The 20,646-nt window shown below is 42.8% G+C and overlaps 1 protein-coding gene across 1 annotated transcript in view; it reads left to right on the top strand.

Moving 5' to 3' along the window:
* POU2F3 (POU class 2 homeobox 3) overlaps positions 1-20,646 on the top strand; it is an 84,492-nt gene that overhangs the window by 28,130 nt on the left and 35,716 nt on the right. The window contains exon 3 of the mRNA XM_087875702.1: positions 9,231-9,265. Coding sequence (XP_087731828.1) covers positions 9,231-9,265 — 35 coding nt within the window. The remainder of the gene's footprint in view (positions 1-9,230; positions 9,266-20,646) is intronic.

The raw sequence follows: 20,646 nt of genomic DNA, 5'->3' as shown, positions 1-20,646 counted from the left end.
CCCCTCCCTTCTAGCACTGATGATGTGACCTAGTTGGGTCATGAAACATCTGCAGGAAAACAACCAAGCTCAGAGAGCACCAAGGACCCCATAGATGTCCTTCTCCTTCTCCTCCTCCTCCCACACCCCTCTCCCTTCTAGCACTGATGATGTGACCTAGTTGGGTCATGAAACATCTGCAAGAAAACAACCAAGCTCAGAGAGCACCAAGACACCATAGATATCCTTCTCCTCCTCCTCCTCCTCCTCCTCCTCCTCCTCCTCCTCCTCCTCCTCCTCCTCTCTTCAAACCCCACTCGCTTCTAACACTGATTGTGTTACTTAGTTGGGTCATGAAACATCTGCAAGAAAACAACCAAGCTCAGAGAGCACCAAGGATCCCACAGTGCAACCCTAAGCTACAAATCTTCTCTTGCATCGGTTGCTTTGGCTCAAAGGAGATCCATCAGGTTGGCCTCTAATGAACTCCAGAAGCCGCTGGCATTGGCTTTCGTGAATCCTGGAGACTTGCAAATAACAAAGACTCCTTCCAGAGCACATCGATGTATCCTGCTGTAGGCACCTGACAGCCTGAAGCTGGGCAAGACTAGACATGGCACTCGGCATTGGGCTATGCTCATTCTATGAAGAAGGTAAGGAAGAAATCGAGGTAGAATTTTACAGCTGCTGCTGTTAGGGGAAAACATGCCTTTGGGAGCATCGCTGGATCCCACAGGATACATAATGATCCAACCCTGAAACTGACCTGGCCAAAGCTATTTTAGAAGCTTCAGTGCTGCCACACGGGAGCTGAGGGATAGGGAGGGGGCAGTAGTGAAATCCGAACCGGTTTGCTACTGGTTCGTTGGCCGCAGATGCACACTGTGTGCCAAACATGCACTGCGTACGTATGTGCAGCACACACCAAACACATGCTGCGTGTGTGCATACACAGTAGGCGCCAAAAGGAGGCTTGGGAAGGTAAGTAGGAGAGCGAGGGGGGAGGGATCAGCTGTGCCGCGCGATTTAGCTTCGCTAGAAAGCAGGATTTCCTGCTTTCTAGCAAAGCCAAACTGTGCGGCACAACTGATCATTGGAAATACCGGTTTGCCTGAACCGGTAGCTTTTTTAAACTACCGGTTTGCCCGAACCAGTAGCTTTTTTTTTACTACCGGTTTGACCAAACCGGTAGTTTTTATCACTACAGGTTTGCCCAAACCGGAGTGAACCAGTAGCATTTCACCCCTGGGAGGGGGGATTTGAGATAGCTGGGATTTTGTAGCCAAAACAAAATACTTTCTCTTGAGAACCAAGGACATTCTCACACCTGGTCAGAGGAAGGAGGAGTGATGTCACCAGGCAACCAGACAGAGCCGTGATTGGACAGTGTGACTGATTGTTTTGAGAAAGTGACAAACTTTTACTTTTAATTAAGTGAAAACTGACTCTGAAGATTCCCGTCAGTTTTCACCAGATCTGTGCCAATATGATCTATCCAATAAAGCTATTCTTTGAGGAATCTACCTGCCTCAGAGTTTTGCTTGCTATGGGTCTATTACTTGGACACCCGACAATAATTCTCTTAGGAAATCAAATCTCAGTGTTAGTTTGAAGAGAAGGCAGCATTTTACTCAAATCCAGAAGAACAGAATTCTTGTTTGGTTGACATACTGTGTAATTTTGGGAAGGAACCCTTTTTAGGTCTAAGAGATCTACATATCCAAGAATGTCTTTGGCTTCAGTAGATATCAGAAGGATGTGGACAAGTGTTCATCCATTTTACAATCTGCTAGCTACATCCAACTTGGTTCTATGAGAAGCAAGCTGGACGAAAGAGACTGACCATCTGGAAGTGAGTGTCTGAGATGTTCAGTCAGAACTCAAGAAGCCTTCTTGGATTAGAAGTGCAACACCTTCAAGGAAAAAACAAAGAAAAAGTTCAGTTGCCTCTTGAAAAAGCAGCTTTGGTTGAGGGACTACAACTCCCAGCATTCCAAGCTGGCATGAGAATCCATGAACCTTGGAAGCTCCAGAGACATCCTTAGGGAAAGCTGAAGGAGATCTTTCTGCATTCTTCTGTGTGGGTCAACTCCATGTCCTCCTTCTCTCCTTACCACCTACATGGTCCACCAAGAGATAGATTTGTGGATCTACCCCAAATTCCTCTTTCCAAACCAGGTGAGCCGAAGAGGTGCTGTTTATTTAGCCATTTGTATAATGTCATTCATGGGACGTGGTGGCTCAGTGGCTAAGACACCGAGCTTGTTTATTGAAATGTTGGCAGTTCAGTGGTTCAAATCCCTAGTGCCGCATAATGGGGTGAGCTCCCGTTACTTGTCCCAGCTTCTGCCAACCTAGCAGTTCGAAAGCACGTAAAAAAAATGCAAGTAGAAAAACAGGGACCACCTTTGGTGGGAAGGTAACAACTTCCCACCAAGTTGTTGGGACTCAAGGCCTTTGGCATTGAGTCATGCCAGCCACATGACCACGGAGACATCTTCGGACAGTGCTGGCTCTTTGGCTTTGAAACAGAGATGAGCACCACCCCCTAGAATCGGGAACGACTAGCACATATGTGCAAGGGGAACCTTTACCTTATAATGTCCATCAGTTGCCTACAGCCAGAAGTTCTCAGAGCGAAATACTATCAACATACCGACAAAATCTGCAGGACAGCTTCATCAAGCAGCACTATGTGAAAAGAAAACTGGAAAAGAAGAGAGAAGATGTGGTGGCATAGTAAAATGCTGCTTTACCAGGATTTCCCCCCCCTCCTTTGCTGCTCTGCACAATGGGGCAACCGAGCCCGAGAATCACACACCAAGCACTGAATATAGAAATCACCTCTGTAGCCTGTTTTCGCCACAAATATACACCGTGCAATTATAAACTTGTGGTAGATTGGACCATGCCTTATAGATAAGAGAATGAGAAGGCAGCTTCTGCCATGCTACTGGTCTTGTTGCCTTTCACAAGGTGCACAGGTGTGCCTCACCTTTTGGGCGTGCCAAGGTTTCAAGAGCAGCAGGGGCCACTACTGACATGATAGCAGGGTTTCAATATTTGAGGGATTGTTGCAAAGACAAGAGCCTTGATAGTACAGTGGTCTACGTACCCTGTTATTAACACAGCTGCCTGCAATTTACTGCTGGTTCGAATCTCTCCAAGGCTCAAGGTTGACTCAGCCTTCCATCCTTTTTAAGGTAGGTGAAATGAGGACCCAGTTTGTGGGGGCAATAAGCTGACTTTGTATAAATATACAAAAGGATGAAGGCTATTGCTTAACGCATTGTAAGCCGCCCTGAGTCTCCGGAGAAGGGCGGCATATAAATCAAATTAAAAAAAAAAAAAGACGAGCGAGTCAAGCTATTCTCCAAAGCACCAGAAGGCAGGATAAGAAGAGAGAAGAGAAGAGAAGAGAAGAGAAGAGAAGAGAAGAGAAGAGAAGAGAAGAGAAGAGAAGAGAAGAGAAGAGAAGAGAAGAGAAGAGAAGAGAAGAGAAGAGAAGAGAAGAGAAGAGAATAACAGAGTTGGAAGGGACCTTGGAGGTCTTCTAGTCCAACCCCCTGCCCAGGCAGGAAACCCTACACCACTTCAGACATAGTGACGGATGGAAATTGATCAAGGAGAGACGCAACCTGGAATTAAGGAGAAATTTCCTGACATTGAGAACAATTAACCAGTGAAACAACTTGCCTCCAGAAGTTGTGGATGCTCAGTGTGGACTTTGGAGAAGAGACTTAGCAGCAACTTCTGTAAAATGGAATAGGATCTTCTGCTTAAGCAGGGGATTTGATTAGAAGACCTCAAAGTTCTCTTCCAACTCTGTTATTTTAATATTTAAGGGGCTGCCACAAAGAAGAGGAGGTCAACCTATTCTCCAAAGCACCTGAAGGCAGGTCAAGAAGCAACGGGTGGGAATGAATTAGGTAGAGAACCAACCTTGAATTAAGAAGAAATGTCCTGACAGTGAGAACAATAAAGCAGTGGAATGACTTGCCTTCAGAAGTTGTGGGGGCTCCATCACTCTCAAGAAGAGACTGGACAGACCTGGCTCAGTGTTTGGTTAGGTTCATGGATTTTAAAGCAGAAAAATATATCAACTGAATATTGGTGGAAGGAAGGGAGGGAGAGAGGGAGAGAGGAAAGGAAGGAAGAAGGCAGGGAGGGAGGGAAGGAAGGAAAGAAGGAGAGATAAGGAAGGGAGAGAGGGAGGGAAGGAGGGAGGGATGGAAGGAAGAAAGAAGGGAGGAAGGGTGGGAAGGAAGGAAGGAAGGGAGAGAGGGAGCAAGGAAAGGAAGGAAGGCAGAAGGCAGGGAGGGAGGGAAGGAAGGAAAGGAAAGAATGATAAGGAAGGGAGAGAGGGAGGGAGGGAGGGATGGAAGGAAGAAAGAAGGGAGGAAGGGAGGGAGGGAAGGAAGGAGAGATAAGGGAGGGAGGGGGAGGGAAGGAAGGAAGGAAGGAAGGAAGGAAGGAAGGAAGGAAGGAAGGAAGGAAGGAAGGAAGGAAGGAGAAAGCACCAATCCACCGCTACACCTACTATTGGTCTTGGCAACTGCTCTAAGGCTAATATCAACTGTGCAACTCACGCTGAGATTTACGACAATTCAGGATAACCAGTACAATTTGGGTTCCAGGGATCAAAGAGTTGCACGTGTCCAGCAAAATCCCACAATTCCTACTCATCCCCAAACGCAAGGAGGAACAAAATATTTCCGTCCGGCGACACTGAGATAGGTCTACCTAAATATGCCCCCCTTTTTTTTTTGCTACCTTGGATTGCCAGAAGAGTCAATTCCCTAGAAGTTTGCCTGTCCTTGACCTGAAATTATGAATGTGATGGAAGCAAGGAAGGTTTGTACAGCTAGAAAAGTTGGGCTAGTTTAGTGAATGATTAGAACTTAGAATAACTTTTATTGTCACTTTGAATCAGTGGTGAAATCCAATTTTTTTTACTACCGGTTCTGTGGGCGTGGCTTGGTGGGCGTGGCTTGGTGGGCATGGCAGGGGAAGGATATTGCAAAATCCCCATTCCCACCCCACTCCAGGGGGAAGGATATTGCAAAATCACCATTCCCTCCCCACTTCTGGGGGAAGGATATTGCAAAATCTCCATTCCCACCCCACTCTGGGGCCAGCCAGAGGTGGTATTTGCCAGTTCTCCAAACTACTCAAAATTTCCGCTACCGGTTCTCCAGAACCTGTCAGAACCTGCTGGATTTCACCCCTGCTTTGAATGTACACTAATTGGCATGCATTAAAATGAAATTTCGTTGCATGCAGCTCTCAAAGGGTTGACTACATAAACATGACAAATGAAATAAATAAATACAAAATTATGCACATACCCATGTATATTATATGACATCGAGAAACAACGCAGTCTAGTTCAGATGTGTACATGTATTTGGGGAGATGTTGGCATTAACCAGATTTGGCCAAATTTTTTTTTCCTCTTCTCATGCCCTCATTTCTGGCCTTTATCATTTCTTACTTGGTTTACGTACTTCGCATAATGTTGCTCGATTCCCAAGGAAATGGTGCGATGGGTAGATAATTAGGTGTACGTGTAGGTGTCCGTCCAGATGTGATGAACTTACACTTGTTCTTATCTAGCCTCAATTATTGTATTGGTCCATCTTCCTTTCTAATCTGATTGTTCTACATATTTAATCATTGCAACCAGCAAAGGATGCCTCTCTGTGTGTATTTGTGTGTGGGTTGGAAAGCTGCGTTGGAAATACCGGACGGATAATGCTCCACCTATGTCCAAAATTCTTGTTGCTAAGCGAGAGAGCTGTTAAAGAGCCTTGGTAGTACAGGGGTTTAAGGCACCCTGTTATTAAGCTGGTTATTAAGACCAGCTGCCTGCAATTACTGCAGGGTTCGAATCTCGCCAAGGCTCAAGGTTGACTCAGCCTTCCATCCTTTCTAAGGTAGGTGAAATGAGGACCCAGTTTGTGGGGGCAATAAGCTGACTTTGTATAAATATACAAAAGGATGAAGGCTATTGCTTAGCACATTGTAAGCCGCCCTGAGTCTTCGGAGAAGGGCGACATATAAATCAAATTTTTTTAAAAAATGAATTTTAACAGCTTTCACAACTTTTCTTGCCACATTTTCTTGCCACATTTGCTAAGTGGATCACTGCAGTTGTTAAATTAGTACGGGGGTCTGCAACCTACCGGGGGTTGAAAAGCTCAATAAATTGCGTGTCGGTGAGTGTCTCGCACATTGGCAGTTGTGACACATGTTTTGAGTGACAGGGAGCCGCAGCAGAGGGTTGAAAGAGCCACATCCGGCTCCAGAGCCGCAGGTTGCTGACTCCTGAATTAATAAGAATTAATTGTTAAGTGACTCTGGCTTCCCCATTGCCTCTATTTCTTAGAAGGTCACAAAACGGGATCATGTGACTTTGGGGCACGGCAACCGTCATAAATAGAAGTCAGTTTCCAAGTGGCTGGATTTGGATCACGGGGCCATGGGGATGCTGTGAAGGTCGTAAGTGTGAAAAAATGGTCATAAATCATTTTTTTCAGTGCTGTTGTAACTTCAAACAGTCACTAAACGGACTCCCTGTATGAATGTAGTTGAGGATTACCCATATAAATATATATTTTCCCGCCGAAACAAAAAGGCAGTCACAGGGTAAACAGAGACGTCGGTTCGAATTCTTCCTTTGTCAAAATGTCACTCCTCTCAGGAATTTGTGTGTACCAGTCACTTTCTCCAGAATATACCTTGCAAGCATGTTTTGGCAAACTGTCAGGAGATAAAGGCTAGGAAGAACTTCGTTCCCTAGAGTGTTTGCAGAATGGATAAATAGTCATTATTTTGCCACTGATTGTATCTGTGGGAATCAGATTTTCTTCAGAGACGATGAAAAACAAAGCCACTATTCAGGGAAGGAGTACAATTCAATCCAATTTCCCATTAACTTCTTGATTTCTAATGGCCCAGCTTTGCAAATGTTCGCCTTCCCAAAAGCTATAGCTTATTAAGCGATGTGTATCCATAACCGAGGGATGTGGTAGCTCAAGAGATGCGGTGGCTCAGTGGCTAAGATGCTGAGCTTGTCGATCGAAAGGTCGGCAGTTCAGCGGTTCGAATCCCTAGTGCTGCGTAATGGGGTGAGCTCCCGTTACTTGTCCCAGCTTCTGTCAACCTAGCAGTTCAAAAGCACGTAAAAAATGCAAGTAGAAAAATAGGGACCACCTTTGGTGGGAAGGGAACAGCGTTCCGTGCGCCTTTGGCATTGAGTCATGCCAGCCACATGACCACGGAGACGTCTTCGGACAGCGCTGGCTCTTCGGCTTTGAAACGGAGATGAGCACCACCCCCTAGAGTCAGGAACGACTAGCACATATGTGCGAGGGGAACCTTTGCCTTTACCTTTAAGTCTTGGGCCAGATCTCTCCTCATCTCCCGATCTTGCACCAATTCTTTGAACTTTTCAATGCTCTGGCTAGTGTCCGCTTTGATGGTGTTGAACGTCTCACTGATTCTCAACGGAAGAGTGAAGGAGATGGTTAGAAGGTTGCATGTGCGAGGGGAATCTTTACCTTATCCTTAACTGGAATAATAATAGATGGTTTCTTCAGCTTCCCCCTCCTCAGCCAAATATAAAGAAATAAAATGAAGACAGTGTTCTATGCACACTTATTCTAAGTGTGTAAATACAAGTGCACTGATCTCTGTAAAATACAGGACCATCAAAACCCAAAATCAGCATCAAAAAGGCCTTTCACTATCAGCTGAAATGTTGAGTGAAAGGAGACAGTTACATGTGATTGTAGCTGCCCAGAGTTGCCCTGGGTGACCAATAAATTGAATAAGTAAATAAATTGTACCTAGCAAGTTCTAAAGGTTTGAGGAAGATGATTTAAGCTCTTAAGATTTGCTGGTCAAAGCACTAAAACTACTGTGTTTCCCTGAAAATAAGACCCTGTCTTATATTTTTTGAACCCCGAAATAAGCGCTTGGCCTTATTTTAGGGGAGATCTTATTATTTTGGGGCACATGGAGCAAGACGGGACTCCTCTTGCCGTCTTACCTGATTTCCAGCTCTGTCTCCCTAACCCTAACCAGAGGAAATGGCTGGGACTGGTTGCGCATGTGTTTAAATATTTTCGGGGAGGACTTATTTTTAAAAGCCTGATGTGGCTTATTATCAGGGGATGTCTTATTTTTGGGGAAACAGGGAAACAGTAGCTATCTTTCATTTTTCAAGGTCAATAAGGTTAATACATGCTTTTTCTTTTAAAAATAAATTCCATACTCGAGGTTAAAAAAAAGAGGTTTTCAAAAAATCTGTTCAGTGATATACCAGTGTTTTCTAGGATCCGAAATGACTGAAAATACCCTGTTTCCCCAAAAATAGGACCCAACCAGAAAATAAGTCCTAGCATGATTTTTCAGAATGCTCGTAATATACGCCCTACCCACCAAAATAAGTCCCAGTTAAGATTGTCAACCAGATGAATGCATTTAGTACCGTATTTTCCCCAAAATAAGACCTAACCAGAAAATAAGTCCTAGCATGTTTTTCAGGATGTTCTTAATATAAGCCCTACCCCCCAAATAAGCCCCAGTTAAGATTGTCAGCCAGATGGGTGCATTTAGTACCATATTCCCCCCAAAATAAGACCCAACCAGAAAATAAGTCCTAGCATGATTTTTCAGGATGCTCGTAATATAAGCCCTACCCCCCAAAATAAGCCCCAGTTAAGATTGTCAACCAGATGGATGCATTTAGTACCGTATTTCCCCCAAAATAAGACCTAACCACAAAATAAGTCCTAGCATGGTTTTTCAGGATGTTCTTAATATAAGCCCTACCTCCCAACATAAGCCCCAGTTAAGATTGTCAACCAGATGGATGCATTTAGTACCGTTTTTCCCCCAAAATAAGACCTAACCAGAAAATAAGCCTTAATGCGTCTTTTGGAGCAAAAATTAATATAAGACCTGGTCTTATTTTTGGGGAAACACAGTATGTTTTAAAAAAGTTTGGCTCACAAAGGCCAAAATCTGGTCCCTTTAATGCTACAGCAAGATCAAAGCTTTTGCTTGGAGAAGGATTCGAAATATTCTTGAAATAATCAATGAAGAAATTGAACTATCAACATCCTTTGAAATACCCAGATCACGAGGGGAGAGAAATTAGCAGCATTTTGATTGAGAACGTAATCATTTGCTTTTTTTTTTTTTTTACTAAAATACTAATCCTGATTTTTCTCTTTGGTTTATAGGAAATGAACGGAATGGCTTAGACTTCAGCCGACAGGTAAAGCTTACGAAAATGCTTTTGATTGACTTGAGTTGAAAATGGTTTATATTAAAGGAGGTAAAAGAATACACAAATGTTTTGATGGAAAACCGGATTTGGGACAAGCAGTTGAATACTTCTAATGTCTTGGGGCAAAATTTGACCTTGTCCTGGTTTTATGTACAGTTACAATTAATTGTTTTAGAACAATTAATCAGTGGAACAACTTGCCTCCAGAAGTTGTGAATGTTCCAACACTGGAAGTTTTTAAGAAGAGATTGGATAACCGTTTGTCTGAAGTGGTGTAGGGTTTCCTGCCTAAGCAGGGGGTTGGACTAGAAGACCTCCAAGGTCCCTTCCAACTATTCTATTCTATTCTATTCTATTCTATTCTATTCTATTCTATTCTATTCTATTCTATTCTACTCTACTCTACTCTACTCTACTCTACTCTACTCTATTCTATTCTTATGTCTCCAATTTTCCAGTTCCAGTTTCCAGTTGTAGCGTGAGAATGGAGTTGTAAGTTTATAAGAGACTGAGCTAGTTTTGCACAATCAGCCAAGATATTTCATATAGATGGGTGTTATGTTTATAAGGTTTAAATCGAAATATGGCACGTACAAAAAATGCCTTCAAGTTAAAACCAAAATCAAAAAAAAAAACACTCCACTTTACATTCTTCTTCCTGATCTGCTATTTTTCTCGTTCAAGAAAAAAAAATAGTCCATGAAGGATCATACCGCTTCCTTCTGAAGCTCAAGAGCTGGATCTGTTCATTGAATTTAATCAGAGAGCAAACCCCACTCCCTTCCAGCACTGATCTTACCTAGTTGGGTAATGAAATGTCTGCAAGAAAATAACGAAGCTCAGAGAGTATTAAGGACCCCACAATTCTCTTACATGTTCCATTATTTTCAGGGATATAAGGAGCATCTGGTCCAGTGGTGGGTTGCTACCGGTTCACCCCAGATTGAGTGAACCGGTAGCCGCCGCGGCATGCGCAGAAGTGTTGTGTGTGAGCGCCCATGCGCCCACGAGCAAACTGGTAGCGACGGGATTTGCATAATCCCCTACACATTGTTTTGAAAATGTAAGCCTTATTTCCAACCGACTCTCCTAAAATTCAGGTTGCAAACAAAGTTCCTTGAATTCCTATAATTTAGAAGGTTGGATACTTGATCTCCTTTCTATTACTTTTCGGCATTTTATGACTTTCATTATCCTGTACTTCCTGCCCCTAAACTTAGATTTTTGACCCCCTGCTAAATTTGGAAAATAAACTCTAACCAATCCCAATCTGGATTCTATCTCTTCCCCCCCCCCAAAAAAAAAATGGGAGCCAATTTGTTAGACAGTCGTCTGGCTGAGATGGATCATCAATGAAACTTTTCTTGAGTTTCCTTTGGTATTCCCATCTCAACGTGTATCAATTTGTTGATTCACGCACACCTCTGATAGAAGGGATTGTTGTTCCGAAACACACCTGCGCTGGCGATGACTTATTTGGCAGATGTTGTTAGCAGGGGGAGGCGGGAAAAATATTGCAATAGATGTTCTTGATAAGGCTGAGAGCAAAAGCTGTCTGGTCGTTTGTCATATGACACCCCAACAAGGTAGGATTCACAGATGGGTTGTAACACACAAACGTGTACAAATATGAAGTTAAAATTTCCCGTATCATTGGGAGAGAAGATAGATTTGAGTAGGTAGAAGTTTCTTTCTCGCTGCCTTTCATATTTTGTGGAGATCTGATTATTTTATCTTTAGTTACTCGATCCAGTTGGAAGAAATATCTATCTGGTTTCAGTTCCAAGCCGGGAAAAAGGCACTGGAGACAAAATGGAGGCTGGAGGATGATTGGAAAAAATGGTTGAATGGTTTTTTTATACCTTCTCTTGGGCTTTGCAGTTGAGCTTCCTGTTCCTGTGGCAAGGACATGTATTCTATTAGCTGTTGTCAGACTTCCATGGGGCCATGTAATAATAATAATAATAATAATAATAATAATAATAATAATAATAATAATAATAATAATAATAATAATAATATTTTTTGGATTTGAAGTTTGGATTTGAGTACAGCAAAAACCACTGGGAACATCAGGTTGAGAAAGTTTTAGAGAATGAGAAACTCAAAATCTTGTGAGACTTTAGGATTCAGACTGACAGGCACTTGGTCCACAACACACCTGACATAACAATAGTTGAAAAGAAAAAAGTATGGTTCATTGACATTGCAATACCTGGTGATGCACGGATTGAAGATAAGCAGCAAGAAAAAATCAAAAGTACCGGGATTTGCAAATTGAAGTTGAGCGACTGTGGAAAAAGAAATCGTGGGTTGTCCTGATTGTAATTGGAGCCCTTGGAGCAATACCCAAAGGGCTACCCCGCTATTTAGAAATTCTAAATTTGCCGGACTTGAACATTTTGACTCTACAAAAAACCACCTTACTCGGAACAGCTTACATCCTCCGACGATACCTTAACAGTTCCTAGGTCCTTGGTTAGGACTCGAGCTGCTGAGCTATTAACCAGCCTCAAAGGCTGTGAATCTCACTAAAGATTAACCAATAATAATAATAATAATTGGGGCCCTTGGAGCAATACCCAAAGAGCTACCCCGCTATTTAGAAATTCTAAATTTGCCGGACTTGAACATTTTGACTCTACAAAAAACCACCTTACTCGGAACAGCTTACATCCTCCGATGATACCTTAACAGTTCCTAGGTCCTTGGTTAGGACTCGAGCTGCTGAGCTATTAACCAGCCTCAAAGGCTGTGAATCTCACTAAAGATTAACTGATGATGATGATGATGATGATGATGATGATGATGATGATGATGTATCCAAAAAGTCATGGGAACATAAAGTGGAAAAAGTTATAGAAAATGAGAAGGTGAAGATCTTGTGGGACTTTCGAATACAGACGGATCGTCATTTGGAACACAACGCGCCAGATATCACAGTTGTCAAAAACCAAAACGTACAATTTATTGACATCGCGGTACCAAGAGATGCCAGAGTCGAAGAAAATGAACTGGAAAAAAATCATGAAATATTGCAACCTGGCCATCGAAACTACACGGCTATGGATGAAACATATAAGAGTGATACCCATTGTCATTGGGGCACTTGGTACCATGTCCAAGAATTTTATAACATAAACCAGCAAATTGCAGCTTCCTGCAATAACACCAGCAGAACTGCAAAAAACTGCGCTACTCGGAACATCATATATTCTAAGAAGATACTTGGTTGATACTTAGGACGCTGGCAGCAACCCGTATCAACCATTAGCACCAGTCAATGGTATTTGTGATGTATTCTTAAATGTTCAGTTGACTGAGTTTCATGTTTAATGAATAAAGTAAATAATAATAATAATAATAATAATAATAATAATAATAATAATAATAATAATAATAATAATAATAATAGCAGCAGCCTTTATTGTCATTGTACATCATGTATACAACGAAATCGGTTTACCTCTACTGGTGCAATCCATAACAGAAAATACAAGACAACATGAATAGCATAGAGAATAATCCCTATACAAGTAATTGGGGGGGGAGGAAAGAAGTCATATGTTTCCGTATGTACGTGGAGTTATTGTGATTGTGTTTAGGAGTCTGACAGTCCATGGGTAGAAGCTGTAGAGGTCATGTAGGGGTCATAACTGGCTCTATAGGCAAAGTACAAATCCTAGGAGTTTGTCTGAACTACGTTTGGTTGAAGTTTCTGAGGATGATGCAGTGAAGGGGCTTGTTGGGCAATTCCTATTGTGGCTGAGGGCTAATCCTATCTTTGTTGGATCTTGGGTGAGGGTATTGGCTTATGAATAGAGCTATCTGTCTCTTTATCTCTTAAGTGCTGACATCTGTTGTGGGCTATTAAGGAAGATGGGGGCTGCTTTCCAAGAGCATGTTTCTCCATTTCTCATGCAGGGAAATATAATATTCTGCCTTTTAAAATATTTCTCAAAATTTTTCATTCTTCTAGGAGAGGAATGGGTGCTAAGTTTCTACAATCCTTACGTTTTCGTCATTTTTCATTTTGCAAAAACTGCTAGGAAAGACGAAATCGGTTCATGAGTAACACCCTTTTTTTTTCCCCCTAAGCAGATCTTGGCTGATCTTTAAAAACTAAGCAAGTTGAAATCTGGGTGGTCCTTATGTGAGAAGCCATCAGGAGACGGAGTTGCTAGAGGCTAGACTGAGAAGTAAAAATAAATTTTTTAAAAAATCTCAAGGGAAGATAAGGACGAATTCCTGCCGTAGCTTTGCCAAGGAGACTCCATGAATGTATCTATGTTGGTTAGCAAGAGTTGAGTTCAGTTTTGACATGAATAGAGTAGAGTAGAGTAGAGTAGAGTAGAGTAGAGTAGAGTAGAGTAGAGTAGAATAGAATAGAATAGAATAGAATAGAATAGAATAGAATAGAATAGAATAGAATAGAATAGAATAGAATAGAATAGAATAGAATAGAATTTCTTTGTTGGCCAAGTGTGATTGGACACACAAGGAATTTGTCTTGGTGCATAAACTCTCAGTGTACATAAAAGAAAAGATACGTTCATCAAGAATCATAAGGTACAACACTTAATGATAGTCATAGGGAACAAATAAGCAATCAGGAAACAATCAATATCAATATAAATCGTAAGTATACCAGCAACAACGTTACAGTCATACAGTCATAAGGGGGAGGAGATGGGTGATGGGAACAATGAGAAGATGAGAAGATTAATAGTAGTGCAGACTTACTAAATCATTGACAGTGTTGAGGGAATTATTTGTTTAGCAGAGTGATGGCGTTCGGGGGAAAACTGCTCACCTTCTGTCACTTCACAGGAATAAAACCAGAACATAAAATGGTATGATGATTTAATGTTTAAATCTATGAGTTCCTAAACCTTCTGACTGCAACGATAGGCTTGTAAGGGTGAGAACAGCTGTCCACAAAAACAGCAGCTGGCATCACGGAAGGTTGACCGGAAAAGATTTGGGAGTGATTAGTGCCCCAGTCCGGCTAGCAAAACGAGACTTTTGCTATGCCGATTGTATGCAGAAGAGCATATGTAAGAATTACGCAATCGGTTAGAATATCGATCCCAGTTAAGGGAATTGTCTGCCTGCAATTACAAGAAAGGGCGAAGTCATCAGATCCTGGTAGTGTGAGAAAGTTGGTGGACAACTTCGAAGACTCTTTCGACGGGGCCTAGAGCAAAGCGGTAACCCCCGCCCCCACCTACTCACATACCGCAATCTCATCTCATACTTAGAACTTTGTGACTCATGGCAGAAAACTTTCATCGGAAAAACGGCACTCTGAAATTACATGGAAATGAATGGGATTCCAACCTAAAGAAGAATCCAGCAAAGGGTTTGTTAGCTGAAGGACAACTAGGTGGCAGTTCCTAGTAGGAACCTCTCAAAAGTTTGGTTTACACCCTTTGTAATGCCAGAACCAGCTCCTTCTCCACTGTTCTTTAGAAACAGCTTGGCATATGTAGACCAGTGGTGACCAATCAATAACCAACATTTTTTTTTCTTTATTGATTAAATTTATATGCTGCTCATCTCACTATCAAGAGATGACTCTAGGTGGCTTACAATACATATGTCTATATATATATATATATAAATGGTTGTGTGTGTTTATGTTCCAGCATAACTCGGGAATGCCTCGAGCAATTTCAACCAAACTTGGTACACAGATGACTTACTTTCTGGAAAAAAATACTGTGGGGGTAAGACACCCCTAAAACACCTTGGGGTGCATGTTCTGTTAACATACAGCCTGTTGTGCCTTAAAATGGCTTCTACTGTACTGCCTTAAAATGGCTTCTACTGTGCAGCACAGTGGAGTTGCCATGGTAACGGCTTCACAGTACTCCACAAGGGGGCTCCCTCTGGTAAGGGGGAAAATCCAACATTAGAAATTACGTTTGGTCTGGACATTTTCAACAAGGCTTTGATTATTCTTGAGGACAAATGTATGGCACCATTACGAGACCAACGCACAACGTACTTCAAGCTGATTACATACGAGAAAAGAACTACAATGTCGAACAGTTTAATGCATCTATCGCGGACAAGAAGCCACTTCTAAATCAAGATCAGAAAAAAAGCATACCAAATGATCATGGATCAGCTAGCAGAACAACAAGGTGGTATCAGTTTACTTGACACTTCTGGGGGCACAGGGAAAACATTTTTAACTAATTTAATTCCTATTAAATAAATACCTGGGCAATGCCAGGTTATCAGCTAGCAGCAGTATAAAACGGAAGGTGAAAAACATTCAACCTTGGGTACGGAAAGTGAAGAGATTACAATGGACAAAAAGGAGCCAAGTGTAGATGGGTAGAGGTGGGACCTTCTCGTAATCTACTAGCCATGTCCAGAATGGGATGTCTCCTTTGGGGTTCCAAGCCAGTTGGCAAAACCAGATTTTTCAAGACCTTTTGGAAAGCCAAGAGAGTAGGGATGGATCTCACATGGTATAAGGAACTCACATTGTACGCTAAGCCGTAAGACATGGCAATACGGTCCAACACATTGGATAAACATGTTGGCTGCACCACCGCATGACAGAACCTCCAAATCAGCTTCAATGTTTGGAAAAAGGGACAGTCTATGGAACCTGTTGACTTGGCAGAGGTGCCTCCAGATGATTCTCCTTGGGGTGAAGATCCTATCCGATTGCTGGGACTTGGAGGGCACCGAATTGAAGTTCTGCTAGGTGACTTTTTTTCCCCTTAGTAACTGCCTTAGCTTTCTCGGAGTGGTTTTGATCCTCTTCCTTGGGTGAAGAATCCAATAACCAACTGAGGACATGGTCCATTGGAGTCTTACCACGGCAGAAGCCAACAAGAATGTGATAAGGAGAAAAAGAGGGCTGTCCCAGCATCAGGAACAACAACAGTGAGGACCTTCAGGGGAAAAAAAAGTGATAAGGAGAAAAGTCAGATCAGGGAGAGGAGGTGAAAGATAAGTGCTCAGGTGGGAAGAGGTGTGGCTGTGCCAAGCTTTGATGGGAAAGAGGAGAAACCTGAAATTAGTGGGCTATAAAGAAAGATCTCAGGAGCAACACCTGGAAAGAGGTCAGAGGGGAGGATAACCAGGTGGGAACATGCAATATTTTTAAATGTTTACCAGCCAGCTGTTCTTATGCATTCAGAAAATACAGGTGTCATGGATGGTAGGTCTGGAGAATTCAACAAAGTACCATAAAACAACAGTGGTTCTCAACCTATTCTTCCCCTTGGACCCCTTTTAACAGATAACAGATTAACAGAGTTGGAAGGGACCTTGTAGGTCATCTAGTCCAACCGCCCGCCCAAGCAGGAGACCCTATCCCATTTCTGACAAATGGCAGTGCAATCTCTTCTTGAAAGCCTTCTGAAGGCAACTTCTGTTCCATCGGTTGATTGTTCTCACTGTCAGGAAATTCCTCCTTATTTCCAGGTTGAATCTCTCCTTGTTCAGTTTCCATCCATGATTCCTTGTCTGGCCTTCGGGTGCTTTGGAAAATAGCTTGACCCCCTTCCTCTGTGTGGCAGCCCCTCAAATATTGGAAGACTGCTATCCTGTCTCCCCTGGTCCTCCTCTTCGCTAGACTAGCCATGCCCAGTTCCTGCAACCATCCATCGCATGTTTTAGTCTCCAGTCCCCTAATCATCCTGGTTGCTCCTCTCAGCATTTTTTCTAGAATCTCAACCTCTTTTTTATAGTGTGGTGACCAAAACTGGATGCAGGATTTCAAGTGTGGTCTTGCTAAGGCTTTATAGAGTGGAGTTAGTACCTCACTTTTATATACCTTTGGTTGCCATGGACCATCATAACATTTCTTTAAGCCTTCGCTGACCCTCTGTGATGACATCACAATCCACCGGTTGAGAACTGGTGTTTGCAAAGGTGTTGTAAAGATCTTCTTTGAAAAGAATATTAGAGATATGAAGTAGGCACACCAAGACAGAAAGGTCTGAGAGAATAGATCTGTTTTGAGTCCCTACCTAAGGGGGTAACCTGAAGAAGGGTTGCTTCCATTTCCATTGGCAATTTCTCCTGTAACATGTAGCCTGCCATGAAGAATGCCAAAGAGTGGCTGAGATCAAAGATAGCTGGGATGGGCCTGTAAAAACTTGCCTGACTGGTGCCCTATATTGCTTTAGCGAATGGGATGGCTTCCTCTTTAAAAGCAAAATAAAATCCGAATTGGAGAGGTTATCCAAAGTCAGTGTGACCTGAAGGTCTTAATTATATAGGTCGTGCGGCAGATGTTGGACAGGCAACAGATGTTGAAGCAAAGGATCTTCAACTTGGGTTTCTCTTGGAAAAAGAGATCTAGTAAGCAAAGCTGAAGAATTTGCTGACGGGATCTCCGAGCTGACTCCTCCTTTTCCTTTGAAACTAAATGCGCAGCAAGTGATACCAGGGTAGAAATGCCAAGAGATGTTGAAAAAAATTGTTACAGCGGCATCAAAAATGTTAATGCATTTGTTTTGAAACCTCTCTTCCGAAGGAAAGGAGTCAAGCTCCCTTTGAAGCTACTGGGTTTCGTTTTTTTAAAAAACATTTTGATGATATCTGAGTCTTGGGCCAAGTCTCTCCTCATCTCTCGAATCTTGCACCGATTCTTTGAACTTTTCTATGCTCTGGCTGGTTTCCGCTTTGATGGTGTTGAACGCCTTGCTGATTCTCAACGGAACAAGGCGATGGTTAGGTAAAGGTAAAGGTTCCCCTCGCTAGTCGTTTCCGATTCTAGGGGGCGGTGCTCATCTCTGTTTCAAAGCCGAAGAGCCAGCACTGTCCAAAGACGTCTCCGTGGTCATGTGGCTGGCATGACTCAACGCCAAAGGCGCACAGAATGCTGTTCCCTTCCCACCAAAGGTGGTCCCTATTTTTCTACTTGCGTTTTTTTACGTGCTTTCAAACTGCTAGGTTGGCAGAAGCTGGGACAAGTAACGGGAGCTCACCCCATCACGCGGCACTAGGGATTCGAACCGCTGAATTGCCGACCTTTCAATCGACAAGCTCAGCGTCTTAGCCACTGAGCCGTTGCATCCCTAAGGCGATGGTTACAAGGTCCAAAACTTAATCCAGAGGGTGATATCGCAGCAGAAGCGAGTTCAGTCTCTGCAAGCAAACAACGTTGTTGAAGGATTGGGTCATTCAGCTGCCCACTGTCCCCTGTGAGAAAAACCACACACCCAACACTGCTTTTAACAACTCGTGATGCTCCATCTCCAAACCGAACTACAACCCACATCTATCGTCTTCGCAAACCATGGTGTATTTCATTGCCTACACAACAAAGATGTTGGGTTGGGTTGGGTTGAAAAGAGCAACCTCTCTCTTCCAGTTCTTGTGCTTGGAAAGATCTCCTGATAAAGGCCAGCTGCCATGTCCCAAGGGAAAGAGCCAAGTGCATGGGAATGTGCTAATCAAGAGCGTGAGAGTGGGGAGACCTTTCTACTGGGGCCACCCAAAGCTAAAACTGAGAGACTTAACTGAAGAACAGAGTTGGAAGGGATCTTGGAGGTCTTCTAGTCCAAACCCCTGCTTGAGCAGAAGACTCTATATCATTTCAGACAAATGGTTGTCCAATCTCTTCTTAAAAACCTCCAATGATGAAGCATCACAACTTCCACAGATTAATTGTTCTGACTGTCAGGAACTTTCTCTTTAGTTCTAGGTTGCTTCTCTCCTTGATTAGTTTCCATCCGTTGCTTCTTGTCCTGCCTTCAGGGGCTTTGGAGAATAGATTGACCCCCTCTTCTTCTTTGTGGCAGCCCCTGAGATATTGGAACACCGCTATCATGTCACTCCTAGTCCTTCTTTTCTTCTCAGTCCTTCTTCTCAATTGCCCCATACATTCCTTCTCAGTTCTCGTCTTGGGCCACATCCTGTCCTTGTCCATAAGTCCACTTAGAACCTCCAGACTTTAGAAGAAACAAAGTGGAAAATATGTCACTGTTGAAGGACCCACCATAAGTCTACATGGAGAGTTGCTGGACATAAATAAAGCAAACAAATCACATTTGCCACAAAACATTGGAGACTCTAGTTGGGCTGTATTATGGTATCCGTCATTCTCAGATGGTGCAGGATAAAAATCCCATCCTACATCTGGAAGGCTCCTGTGATGAAGATTGTCCTAAGAGAATATTGGTTACGTTGACATAATATTTTCATTGGGCTTCTGCTACATTTCCTTGACTGAATATTTAACAGCAAAATAAAAAAAAAATAACTTATGCAAAATACTTTCTCCTTGGAGGCTGGTTAGGAAGCTAAATCGTTACTCATTCCCCTTAATTGTGTCATGTTTTCATTGTACCAGCAGAAAAGATTATTTGTAACTCGGATTTGAACTCTAGGTTCCTTGGTGCTCTCTGAGCTTGGTTGTTTTCTTGCAGATGTTTTATTACTGAACTAGGTAACTTCTTCAGGGCTTGAATCAGTGGTGGATTGCCCCCAGTTCGCACCGGTTCTATAGAACCGGTAGTAAAACCGGTGGGAGGCTCCACCCACCGACCTCGACGTCATCCCAACACTTCTGCACATGTGCGCACGGCCCCATTGTGAACAAGTAGTAAAGGTAAATAGAACCTGGCTTGAATAGAGTTGGCTCTCTGTCCTACTCCCTTCTAGCACTGATGATGTTACCTAGTTGGGTAATGAAACACCTGAAAGAAAAAAAACCAAGCTCAGAAAGCACCACGGACCCCACAATTCACTATTCTCTTCTGCTATGTCATTTGACAAATTAGGGATAATTTTACTTGTACAACGCTGTCGTATGCAATCTTTTCTGGTGGTATAGAATCACAAAGTCAAATCAGAGCGAGGACCAGTGGTGGGCTTCAGCCAGTTCGCACCTATTCGGGAGAACCGGTTGTTAACTTTCTAAGCAGTTCGGAGAACCGGTTGTTGGAAGAAATCTTATTTTGTTTTTCTCCCACTTTACAGGGCTAATCCTGTAAGGAAGGCAGGAAGGAAACATTCTGCTGTTATTTCTAACCTAATCTTTATTGCCCTGCTTACAGAAACTGCCTCTCTGCTTAACCCTTGTTACATTGTAACAGCTAAGGTGAAGCGCCCATCGACGTGAGTAATGTTGAGTTGGCCACGTCCACATGGTCACATGACCACCGAGCCACGCCTACCCAGCTGGTCATTAGGGGAGAACCAGTTGTTAAATTATTTGAATCCCATCACTGGCAAGGACAATATCTTGACAACTTAGCTCAATGGAACATCCTAAACCCATTTTTCAAGTTGTTCCAAATAGAAACAATGCATGAAGAGGCAGAAATATTGGCAGAAATATTCCCCTGTGTTGCAATTTCATCTTATTTCTACCAGATTGCGGATTACGAGAT

The sequence above is a fragment of the Pantherophis guttatus genome, chromosome 9, assembly GCF_059756535.1.
Source record: "Pantherophis guttatus breed Tessera chromosome 9, ASM5975653v1, whole genome shotgun sequence".
NCBI lineage: Eukaryota > Metazoa > Chordata > Lepidosauria > Squamata > Colubridae > Pantherophis > Pantherophis guttatus.
Note: the sequence above shows the minus strand (reverse complement) of the source record. Positions and strands in the feature narration are given on the sequence as shown.